Genomic DNA, 12,896 nt, shown 5'->3' with positions numbered 1-12,896 from the left:
TAGAACACACCTATTTATTCATATCAAATCATCAAATATCAACATGTGCAACAATACCAACTCTATCCGTTCAAAGATACCTATTGGAAAGTTTGTTTTTTCTGGTGAACCGAGGGTTCTTGTACAACCAAAATTTTATTGTGTTGAGATATCAGTAAGATTTCAGATTTAGAAAGTGATAACTCCTAATCAAAGTAGATTTGTATAAGGGTTTTACCAATCAAATTTTTTTTGTGAATTTCTTTCTAAGTATAAGAAGAGGTGACGTAGAAATTATTACCTCAGAATATCCATAATATCTTGGAAAACCAATACAATAATGGCCATCTTAGAAGGTGCACTACAAGTTGTAGAAAAGTATTGGTCAGAGAAACCGCTGAGGATAAAAAGAAAGTCAATTTAGCCAACTATATCCTCTATGAGACCCTTAGCAAGAACATGTTTAGTAAGATCAAGACTTGCTCTACCGCCAAAAAGATCTGAGAAAAGCTGACCTAACATTGCGAGAGAAATGATCAAAATAAGGAGAACAAACTGACCGTGACCATTCAAAAATTTTACAATGCAAAGATGAACCGACAAAAACTTTAAATGAGTTTGATGAACAATTTAATAGTATTGTAATTGAACTTGCTTCACTTAGAAAAAAAATACTCTAACCGTGAACTTGCATTGAAGGTAATTAGAGCATTACTCAAAAAACGAAATGTAAAGACGATGGCAATGAGAGAGTGCAAGAATCTCAACAAACTCGAGATGCATGATCTATTTACAGACTTGAAAGCACATGATTTCGAGTCGGAGATCCGGACAGAAGAGGAACCTTCCACTTCTCGACCCAAAAAAGTTCAAGCAGCCGCAACTCCCACTCCAACAGTCGGTGAAAAATATTTTTTTAGCATAAAATCTTCTGATCAGATAAGTAATAAGAATATGTCTTTATTAACTAATAAATTTAGAAAATTTGTAATAAGAATCAATCTAAATTTAATTCTTATCGTAAAAATATCAAGCTGATGATGATGAAACTCATTTTAACTATAGAATGAAGGGTCATTTCATTGCAGATTGTAACATGCCAAAGAAAGACGATAAAAAGCCATATGAGAAGAAGATGTCCAGAGATGTTAAAAGATCAATCAAGAAGAAGAATGACTAGAAAGTTCTTATTGCTGGGGATAACGAAAGCAAGTTGGAAAATTAAGACTTAGACCCCTTATGCTCGGAAACTTCATCCAGTGAGAGCGATGAAAGATCCAATGTATGATGGAAAATTTTGAGTCGAAAGCTATAGAAGTCAAGCTTGAGTCCGTCGATGACATGCCACAGGAATTTGATGTGCACAACTAATATGAATTCAACAACTCAGATACTATAATGTTCAATCCATTGAATCTCTAGTGTTATAGCAATCACCTATAATCCTGTAATGCACTCTCAGAAAATAAAAATTCAAAGCTGTAAAAAAAAAGAAGCATTAAATGAGTATTTAATTCAGTGTACGATGAAGAGAAGTTTATAATATCAATCTATCGAGAGATAACACAGATGATCGTTGAAAAATTTGTCCGATTGTTGAAGGACTTTTGGTATAAATATGCAGATTCAAAATTTCAAACTACAGAAGAATACCAACATGTTTCAAACATTCACAATCTGCAATATACGAGATCTCGAACATACTTATTGCTTACATATCAATCTGTTCACCTAGTACATGTCTATTTTTCATATCAGATCATGAATGATCAACTTGTGTTATCCTATCAACTATAGCCGTTCAAAGCTATCTATTGGAAAGTTTGTTGTTTTTTGTGAATCGAGAGTTCTTCAAAAATCAGAATTGTGGTGTTGAGATATCACTAAAATTTTCAATTTAGATAATGATAAATCTTAATCGAAATGCGTTTGAACAAGAGTTTTATAATTCAAATCCTTTTATGAATTCATTCCTAAGTGGGAGAATGGATGACGTATGAACTGTTATCTCCGAAGATCCATAATATCTTGTTCATTTAAATTATGATTTTACTTCAACTTTTATCTTTATTTATCTAGCCGTTGTGTTGATCGATTATTGGCATTGAATATAATCATATCAGTAGTTTAGTTTGGATGTTTTCACACTTAAATTTTGATAGGATCGATTTGGGAGATAATCGTTGAGCTACAATGGCTCGATTCTTGAAATATTGAACACCGATAAATTGAATCGAGTTTGGTTTTCAAACCAAACAGAAAATACTCGAAATAATCATTAGTGAAGAAAACTGAAATAAAGCAGTTAAAGTTATATAACAACTTAAAATAAGCAAGGATCAGTTCGAGCTTGTATTAGTTCAGTTATGGTGAGAACTGAACTGATCAAAATAGTTTGTGGATGTTCGGAGACTTCAAGTGTTCTTACGTCACCCCCTTCTACCTCGCATGTAAGATTCACTAGACGACTTTGATTTATACAATACTTTGTATAAACTCACTTAACTTAGGATACACTCTACTGCCTAACTGAACTCTTAGTACTCAACTAGACTGAAGGTAGTACCTCTCAGCCATAACTTGTTTAACGTCTTTGTGCGAAGACTACATACACAAGTTTATCGTCTTTGTGCAAGACTCACTCCACTGATATTTAAGCTCAACTTTCTTGTATGTGAGTGATTGTGTGTGCGTGTGTGAGAACTAATCTATGAATACAACACGAAGGTGTTCTTACACACTGAGAGATTTGTGCTTCTAAACTATGCTGATAACACTTTGAAGTGTTCCTTCAAATCTGGGCTGGTTGCTTCTTGTAAGCTGACATGAATTATGTGTGCCTTATCTTCTTCGTCTTCTGTGTATATCCTTCTATTCGTCATACACACATTTTCTTTGATAGTCTACATCTTGTATTTATAGAGGCGGAGCTGATCGTATATCAAGACTCATCAATTATGTCCGTTGCAATTTGAATTTGTTTCCTGAAATGGTATCTTCATTTTCTGAAAATCATTCTGGAAACTTTCTATTTTAAGCTCTGCTGATTCATTTTTGTATCTTTGACTGGACAATTGTTTGTACCTTTGTACAAAGCTGCATTCCTCTTGAAATGCTTTCTGCTATCTGTGAACCGTCTGCTCCAAACTGGTCAGCAACTGATCTTCGACTGGACTGGTGAAATCAGTTGGCTCGTCAGCCTGAACTGATTTCACTGATTCAGTTGAACTGGTCAGCTGAGCTCTTCATCAGTTGAACTGTTCATCAGCTGGCCAGGATTTTGAGTGTCATCTGCTGAATCACCTATTAGCTGGACAATTAGTCGAACTGATATTTGAGATATCAGTTGGACTGGTTTAGTTTGGGCAATCAGTTGACACTTCTAGTTTGCGTCTTAGAAGCTTCAGTTTTGGCTCGAGAACTGATCATTTCGAAGCCTAATTAGTTTCAGCTTTCTGTGCACTTAAGTAAATTGTTAGAAACATAATAACAAGTTTTGTTAACATCAACTAATTAAAGGCAGCTCCAGTGTTTCAAAATATTTTAAAAAATTTATTCACTCCCTTTAAACTCTATTTCGTAACAAAAAATAAGTTTTCGAATTTAAAAATAAATTATATGATTTCTAAATATACCAAGATTGATTTATATATTTATAAAAAAACTTTAAAAAACCTGAAAAAAATATTCTGCCATCGTATATTTGGCTCCTTGGTTTCTGAAAAGGTACAGATCCCATGATGATTAAATATTTTTTTAAAAATTGTTCAATATTAAAATTCCGATATCATTAATTTAATCACCACTCTTAAATTACAACTAAATGACAATGATTATTATTATTATTATTATTTATTTGGTCTTGCAATTTTTAAAATGTTCAGTATTAAATTCCAAATTATAATGACCCCAAAAATAAGATTTTAAACTGATCATGAGCTCATGAATTCGTATACGACTACCATAATGATTATTATTTAATTGTAATTAGTCAAATATTCAAAATTCTTTAAGCGATATTTGATTGGTGGAACGTACAATAAAAAAAATTCATCGACAATTTTACATGACATTGGAATTCAATGTGACATGTATATATAATCTTATATGAAATGAGAAATCACTTAAATTATAGAATTTAGTTAGAGAAAATACATGTAATTAATAAATTAGGGAAACATGAGCAGGGAAATATAGCTTGTGGTTGAGATATATCTGTATGTTATGGTTGCTGTAACAGTGTAACTGAAACATGCAAACAAGAAGATAAACTCGTGAATGAGAGTCGGAGGGGTGTCCGGCATGTCCACTACGATGCTAAAGTCAGCAGGTGAAAATGAATGATAAAGTATGTGTATGTGAAGATATACGTGAGTGTCAAGAGCTCTATAATCAGAATATCTGAATGAGAAAAGATCTTTCAAATGTAAAACATACATGATATTTATAAGAAGAAATCCCATGATTACATTGTTTTCAGTGCTCACTTACTAATAATAGCAAGATGGTTACCCATACCCTACTTCTGACAACTTTTCTGACACACCAACCCCTGTGGTTCTGACAGTAATGATTGTCAAGCATAAGGTAGCTCATGCTGGTGCACTCGAGTGTTGTGCTATTTTCGAGGTAGTCAGGGTAGAAAGTTCTCTCAGGAACTTGTGCGAGAACCTGAGCCTCTGGTAACCCGGAGAGAAAATGTCTCGAGCATTCACCTGCCCGGTTTCTGAAGAACTATTCTTGTAGATTTATCCGGATTTGGGTTTGAGCTATCCATATAATATCCCATGTCATCCATGACCCGAACTCTTACAGGGGTACCAATCTCGAGTTGTACTTATGAAGAATCTTTACTTTGTCGAATTATACTTTAATTATCTTCATAGTCGTATTAGCAACATTAATCACTTAATTAAATCCTTTAGATTTAGTTCCCACTTACACAAAATTATTATGAAACATAAATTATTAATCATTAAATTTCTAATTGATGAAGCACGTGGTATGCACGATTTCTGTGATATTATTTACCAATTTAGATTTAGACAACAATAAAAATAATATTTTTCATTAATGAAAAAATAATAAGGATAATTTGGGGCCTAAAATGATTATGAGTGAAATCGATTCCTTTCAAATTTATTTGCAGATAAAAATTTGAATTTAATTGTTTTGTTAGGTAAATGAGCTAACATATAAAATATTCGTGTGAAACCGTCACACATATCAATTTTCTTATACGGTTCTCCGTTCGACGCAATTCATGAAAAGTATTATTTTTTATGTCAAAAATATTACTTTTCATGATAATTATGGATCGAGTCAACCCGTCTAATGTATAAAAATATGTGAGATCATGTCATAAGAGACTTACTATCATCTACTCATAAATTTGATTGGAGACCAAATTATTATTAATTAACCCAAACGTGCAGGGCGGTCGACATACATATATATTCTTTATGCCCATCAAACCAATTATTTAAATCTGATTTTCTTATTTACATATGCCATTAAAAAATGATTTTATTAAGGTTTCAATGTATTTTATTACGGGATTTTTTTAAAAATAATATATAAAAAAGAAAAAATTATAAAAATATTGCAAATTCAAAAGTTTTACAAAACTATAACAATCCGGAAAATGCTGTTGCGGATTCCGACAATGTTATCTGGATGTTTATTAAATTATATATATATTTATATTTTATTACTAAATAAAAGTAATAAAAAAAAGTAGAATCCGTGGTAGTCTGCCACGGATCCTACTTTTGACTAATTCCATATTTGCATATCTCTCTTATGTATAATTTTGTAGAGAGTGACAATAATTGTGATAGCGTTTTAAATCATAATTGTTTTAAATAATAATAATATTCTTATAATAATAAATAAATATATATATCATTTAATATTTTTGTACTATTATTATTTAAGTTACTGTATATATCACAATATTGTAAGAAATTTTTTATCTATTAGAACATAAAGAAAGTGGTGGATATTGGATTAATTAATGTGGTTGTCTTTATTAATATTTTTTTTAAAAAAAATCCAGAACCATAACCAAAACCATGTTGAATCATAACCGAAAATCATAAAATAATCTTAAATTTTATGTTATACATTAACCTCAGTTATTTATATAAACTAAATTAAATTCAACCTTCCATTTTTATTTTTCAAATATTATTAAAAGAGGATTGGTATTTTGCCTTATTTTACAATACTATTTCGGTTTAATTATATTTTTATTTAAAAAAAAAACAATTTATGACGTAAAAATCAGGACTAAACCATAAGTCATCGGTTCTGTTCTAAGTTTTGGAACCGAACTCGAAAAACGGTTTCGATCTTGCATATTTTTTGAGACGGATGAGATTTCGATTTATAGTTTCTTTTTTTATCTATTAAATTACTATTTTTCGATCTATTAGAAATTTTTTTATCTATTAGAACATAAAAAATAATTGTAATTACAATTAATATATTTATTATTTTTACTATTATTATTAGTATTTAAAACTATTAGGATTTAAAACACTATCAACCCAAAAAAAAATTATTGAAATCATTAGTATCATAATATATCAATAATCGTCATTGAATTCGAAAATTGTTTAACATTGATAAAAAAAATTAGTACACAATTATTATCATTATTATTTAAATTAAATTACTATAAATAAAAATATTATAAATTTATTTCATTGTATTACTATAATTACAAATATATTAGTATTGTTATATATTTATATTAGTATTACTTAGGATTCAAACAAATATAAATTACTAAAACTTAACTTTTTAACTACGATGATATATACAGTAACTTAAATAATAATAGTACAAAAAATATTAAATGATATATATATATATATATATATAAATTTATTTATTATAAGAATATTATTATTATATAAAACAATTATGATTTAAAACACTGTCATAATTATTGTCACTCCCTACAAAATTATATATAAGAGAGGTATGTATATTTACAAATGTATGGAATTAGTCAAAAGTAGGATCCGTGGCCACGGTTTCTACTTTTTTTATTACTTTTATTTAGTAATAAAATATAAATATATATAATTTAATAAACATCCGAATACACTGTCAGAATCCGCAACAGCATTTTCCGGATTGTTATAGTTTTGTAAAACTTTTGAATTTGCAATATTTTTATAATTTTTTATTTTTTATATATTATTTTTAAAAAAGCCCCTTTTATTACTGCATTATGCATGGGTTTTTTTTTTCCCAAATAAATTTCTCAAAGTTTAATTTATTAACGATGATCGTGCATAGGCCAAAAAACTTGATTATGAGGTACTCCAATTTAAATAATTACAATTAAGGAATATATTATATTACACGATTTAACACAATTAAATTACCAGATAATATTATAATATAATTATACTATATGTTATGTTTATCAAAAATATAATGGAAGATTCAATATGGGAATAATAAATACGGACAATGAGTCAATTTTGTGATACGAATTTCAAACTCAACCCGACCTATGAAAATATATTACTTTTCATTATAAATATGGATCGATTCAATCCGTATAACATATATAAATCTATGACATCATCTCATAAAAGACTTATTCTTAGATGAGGAATTAAAAAAATTAGGCAAGAACTAATTAAGAATGGCGTAAATGATTCATATTTGTTGCGAAGTAATGAATCATAAAATAATAGAGACAATCAGGTAGATAAAAAGGTAAAGTGAGCGCCAATAATTGATTAACAATAATAAGAATAAATAATTTCACCTTGTCTAATAATTATTAAAAAATTAAGTTGAATTAAGATCGTAACTGAATGGAAGAATCTAGATTTTTTTTTTTTTTTGTTTAATTCAATCTCAGATTTGTATTAAGATTTTGGACCAGATCTTTCATAAAACGGTCTCACGGATCTTTATTCATGAAACGAATCAATCATGTCCATATTTACAATAAAAATTAATATATTTGACATAAAAAATAATATTTTTTCGTGGATGACCCATATAGAATATCTGTTTCACAAAATTGACCCGTGAGACCGTCTCATAGGAGTTTTTGTGAAGATTTTGAGCTAGAGATCGAGCTGAGAAACTAGATTAGTTTTCAAATTAATATGATTCGATTTTTAATTAAATTAAATAATGTATTACATTATGAGGATAAATTATTAAATCAAATCACTTTTGATTAATAGAGATCATCTTATTAATTATCCTATTAATTAGGACATTTTTGTCTATTTCTTTGCAATTTTGGTAATTTAGTTTTCAAATTTGAATAGTCCTGTATGTTTTATTTTTTTGGTAATTTTGATAATTTTTATTGGAAGTGCAGATGCAACACTACACATGCAAGCACCAATGACGATGCCACATATCTGGGAAAAACACTAAAATTGAAATAAAAACAAAGATTGTGAACTAATCCTAAAATTCGATGACATAAATGATTAAGAGTGATGTTATATGTACATCCATATTTATACATCAATTTGTACAACACAAAAATTCAATGCAAAAATTCAATTTGTCAAAATCTCACCATATATTGAATATAAAGTAAAATCTCGCGATATAATTGTTGTAAATATCGCTGTAACGATATATTGGTTGTACTTTTAGCATTATTCAATGACTAAAGTCGCAAATAGTTACCATTAAATGTGCATGGGATAATTTCGAGAGCAAGTCACGTTGTTGTTTAGGTAAACCGAAAAATCTGTGCTGTGTAACATGCTCGTATGAGAAAATATTGGGAGTAAAATCGAACCTTTACTCGACCAACTCGAAGCATATGTGGGCATTCTTGAGTTGGGTGAATGACGACTTGATTCGAGGCTGGATGTACCGGAATCCTTCGAATTTCAAATGAAATTGACTGGACATATTATAAAAAACATGGAGTAGTGAATTAAGAATTGATATTATTACAGGGAAGATCTCCGTGTTGTTTTAACGCGTAATTGAAAGCGTAAACATCGCCGGGATGTTGGGGGCTGTCCCTACGCATTCTCCAAGGTACTTTTCTCACATTCACCAAAGGGTCGATTCGCTCTTCGTTCCATTTCCCCCTTTTTTCCACTTCTCAATGCAATCGGACGCGAAATTAGAATTGTGTTGCTATTAATTCATGGTTATGTGATACAGGAACGAGTCATCGGCTCCTTTTATGATTAATAATAATTTACTTTGTCAATTCCCTGATTTGATTGTTGGATTGGTGTGGGATGGGGTCTTGAATTGGAAGTTCAGGTGAACCTAATTTTATATGGGGATTTGAATTTGGGGACAAGAACTTGTAATAATCTTACACAAGAAAAAGCCTTCGATTTTCAGCTGATTTTATTCAAAGTTAGATCAAAAGTTGTAAGTTTGTTTGCTTAAAAAGCTGATGACAAGTGCCACCTTAGTAAAATATAAAAACGGCAAGCAATTTCAATTTAAGATTTTGTGGGAAATTAGTGTAAACAATGTGGACATCTTGCAGGTAAAATAGCAAGTTTGTAGATACGAGAGTCCATGAATCTCTTGTGCTTGTGAGAATGTTGGAACTACGCTTTTTATTATTATGATGTACGTTGGGTCCATGGTTAGGGTTTAGCATTCCCCCGTTGATATCGCTTTGTGAAAACTACATTGTGCATAGAGAAAATCTCCCTTGCTGTTAATTTGTTTGTACAAGTTAACATGTTAATGCAAATTCTTGTCTAGTTTCCTTTCTTTGAGAGGAAAAGATCAACCTTAGAGGAAAATGATGGAAAAATACATTTTTTCCTGTATATTTATGGACTATGCTTTCTAGGATAATATATTATTTGTACTTTGGACATACTTTCCTTTTAAAAGTTTTGTAAGTTATGATATTCACAGTTCATGCCAATCTGTTTCTAATTGTTTAACTTATCTACAGAATTACTGGGAAAAGTTACTTCATTAATTAATATGAGATTCTTACAAATTTTAAATCATTCTATTAGGTTATAGCTGAATGGGTTCTGGTTTTCTAGAAAATGCGAATGGAGAAATCTTTTGCTAACCTTAGCGGTTTTACATGGACCTTGATATTCTCATAAAGTAGTTGGTTGGTAAAATATGAGCTATATATTAATTTATGTCAACAGCTTATGTGGCTAATACGTGCAATTTCTTCTGATTTGCATATTTATTTAGTTATTTAGTATTTATGACTTAGTTCTTTATTATTCTGATGCCTGGCTATTGGATTCTGTAATAATAATTTTTAAAGAATTTTATATGCTTGTAATTTTCTCTCCACGCGTATCTCAATATACTTTTGGGAAAAAAAAATAGTACTTACTGTTTCCACGTAGCTTACAGATTCTAAGATTATTTGTTGTTGTTTCCTCCACCATTCTCAAAGCTTGTATTCTTGTTATTTTTAAAATGTTCTATACTTTTGCCAATAATTATTATTCTATCAGCATAGATAACAGTATAAATATGTCATCCCTTCTCCCCCATACTCCCCAACATCTTCTCTTTAACAGTTATAAAAGCCAAAAAAAAAAAAAAAGCTTCCTGTTTAATTTCCAATTCTTAACAGAATATGGAAACCATTGGAGCAATTTCCGAAGGGCAATGGAGCTCCTTCAATGGACTCTGCTCTGAGGAAGCCGATTTTGTGGCACTATTGCTTGGTAAGTGTTTGGTTCCAAATGAGATGCCTAGTAGTTTTGTTTCGCCTGCTCCCGACTCCAATGACAAATCTGTTGATGAAAGTATGATGTACTCATCGCACAAAAATGTTAACACACATTCTTTTTCAAGAGGGAATACTACTAATTATAACGTAGATGCTGATATCTTTTTTCCCTCTATAAGTCATGACAATTACTACTCCTTTGCCTCTCAACAATTTTTTGTGTCCAACAACAATTTAGTTACCATGGATTATTCTATGATGGAGGCTAAGAACAATGGCTCCCGGGTTTGTTTTCTTACTAACAATGCGATGGAATCTGACGATTTCTTACTCCGGGAGGTCAGTAACGACAGTTTAAAGTGTAATGAGAAAGTACCTGGTGATGTTCTTGAAAACAACAACTTGCAGCTTGGAATGTTGCATGAAACACCCGAGCGGGAACCATTGGGGGAAGATAAATTCGGTGTCCCTTCAGAGATGTGTAAGAAAAGGTCTCGACTTCCTGGAGAAGTAAGAACAGAAAGTAGCTGTATTTGTCACATTTTTATTTGATGATTGATTGGGATCGAAATTACCGGTTTCTTATTTTTCTCACGCGATTCAGGATCAAAGTAACAGGAGCATGAAATTCAAGAAATTCCCGAAGCTAGACAACAATGACTATGAAAACAACTACAATGATGATAGCGGGACTGCAACTTTCAAGCTGCGAACTAGCAGCTGGTGCTCAGAGGATGAGTCGATTGCTTCGCTTGAGCATACTCATGGGGTGACTTCAACTTCAATTCCAAAGAGTGGTCGGGTTCTCAATTCAAATGGAAAGACTCGAGCCAGTAGGGGTTCAGCAACTGATCCTCAGAGCCTTTATGCTAGGGTAATTATCTTCGAAGTATTGTAATTATTATATTAGATCGTAATCCAATCATATGTTTTGGTAACGATTTTTTTTCCCACCATTTTGAAGAAAAGAAGAGAGAGAATAAATGAGAGATTGAGAATCTTGCAGGGCCTTGTCCCTAATGGAACCAAGGTAAGCTCCATTGAAATGGGTTGCCCTTGTAATTTTTACGAGTAATTTGGAAGGGGAATCTGACAAGGGATAATTATCCTTTGTTTTGATAGGTTGACATCAGCACAATGCTTGAAGAGGCTGTCCAATATGTAAAATTTTTGCAACTTCAGATTAAGGTAAGATTTGTTCTTGAATAGAGATCATTATGGCATCGCTTTTCTTTCAAGAAACGTTTATACTGGAAATGAGAGAGTTAGGGAGACGTGCACAATTTGGCATGCAGATCTAGAGTGATCAGTGATGTAAGCATGGAAGAAATCTGTATTTTAATCTGGAGGACCAATAAAGAAATCAATTAAGATGGGAACGTGCAAAAGTCACGCTTTAAAATAAATGACACCATGATAGTTTTCCTTTGGTTCATCACTAAATTGGTTAAAGAAGAACCCTTTATTCCCCTTCTTTTTCAAAACCAAGTCGAATCAATTCACATGTTCATACATTTCAGATTACTCCTGTGGCAACAATGCAACTTTAGTCATTTAATCCATTATTTTCTCGTCTAGATTTTATGAAATCGAACTATTTGCAGCTTCAAATCTTTTGGAGCTTGAGTTGCTTGTTGATTTCCAAATCTTGATTAATGTTGTTATATCATGCAGCTTTTGAGCTCTGATGATCTATGGATGTACGCTCCAATTGCCTACAATGGCATGGACATAGGGCTCGATCTCAGGATTCCCTCCCCAAAAACACAATCCTAAATCTGACCATGAATACAACAACTAAGACGACGACAAGGACGACGACTGCTACTTGATTCAATTGATTTTTTTGTGAATAAATATCACATGATACATAAACACACAATTACCACTGTTTGATGACTTTTTTTTTCCTTTTTCCTTTTTGACATATTAATATAAATACCGGCGATACAATTCTTTTGCGGGGACAAATTATTCTGAGTTTAATCTAATAATACCATACTCCGTCACCGGTGTACATTGTGGTATTCCCTCTTTTTGGTTATTTGTCAAGTGATACATTGTATTCCATATGTCTGCATATGACATGAAATTAATAATTCTATTAGCATATAGTCATCTGTTCTTTGAATCATTTACTGAGTTGATATATCTGCTGAGAAGTGAGACACGGTCCGTTTAAATTTCGAAAAACCTATGCCGTTTCGACCCTTTTAAATCTAAACTC

The 12,896-nt window shown here is 31.2% G+C and overlaps 1 protein-coding gene across 8 annotated transcripts; it reads left to right on the top strand.

The window, feature by feature from the left end:
* The first annotated feature begins 8,752 nt into the window (after nucleotides 1-8,752).
* Nucleotides 8,753-12,629, top strand: LOC140988056 (transcription factor bHLH84-like). 8 transcript variants are annotated; one of them, XM_073456924.1, is made up of 7 exons: nucleotides 8,753-9,024; nucleotides 10,571-10,664; nucleotides 11,078-11,179; nucleotides 11,274-11,543; nucleotides 11,634-11,699; nucleotides 11,792-11,857; nucleotides 12,344-12,629. In XM_073456924.1, the coding sequence occupies exons 1-7, from the start codon at nucleotides 8,993-8,995 to the stop codon at nucleotides 12,443-12,445; spliced, it is 732 nt and encodes a 243-aa protein (XP_073313025.1). In that variant the 5' UTR covers nucleotides 8,753-8,992; the 3' UTR covers nucleotides 12,446-12,629. The 8 variants fall into 8 exon arrangements, 7 of the variants coding, with proteins under 7 accessions (XP_073313025.1, XP_073313020.1, XP_073313023.1 ...); XM_073456922.1 differs by having other exon boundaries at nucleotides 8,758-9,024; nucleotides 10,908-11,179; XM_073456923.1 differs by lacking the exon at nucleotides 8,753-9,024 and adding an exon at nucleotides 10,908-11,008 and having other exon boundaries at nucleotides 9,035-10,664.
* Nucleotides 12,630-12,896: the final 267 nt, after the last annotated feature.

This window comes from Primulina huaijiensis, chromosome 11, assembly GCF_012295235.1.
Source record: "Primulina huaijiensis isolate GDHJ02 chromosome 11, ASM1229523v2, whole genome shotgun sequence".
NCBI lineage: Eukaryota > Viridiplantae > Streptophyta > Magnoliopsida > Lamiales > Gesneriaceae > Primulina > Primulina huaijiensis.
The sequence above is the reverse complement of the archived record's forward strand: the minus strand, read 5'-3'. Positions and strand labels throughout refer to the sequence as shown.

Excerpts from the sequence above, each read along its gene's own strand:
- LOC140988056 (XM_073456919.1), top strand. The coding sequence starts at position 10,574 with ATGGAAACCATTGGAGCAATTTCCGAAGGGCAATGGAGCTCCTTCAAT. Across the intron at positions 11,180-11,273 it reads GGTCTCGACTTCCTGGAGAA|GATCAAAGTAACAGGAGCAT; the intron begins GTAAGAACAGAA and ends CACGCGATTCAG. Across the intron at positions 11,700-11,791 it reads TTGTCCCTAATGGAACCAAG|GTTGACATCAGCACAATGCT; the intron begins GTAAGCTCCATT and ends TTGTTTTGATAG.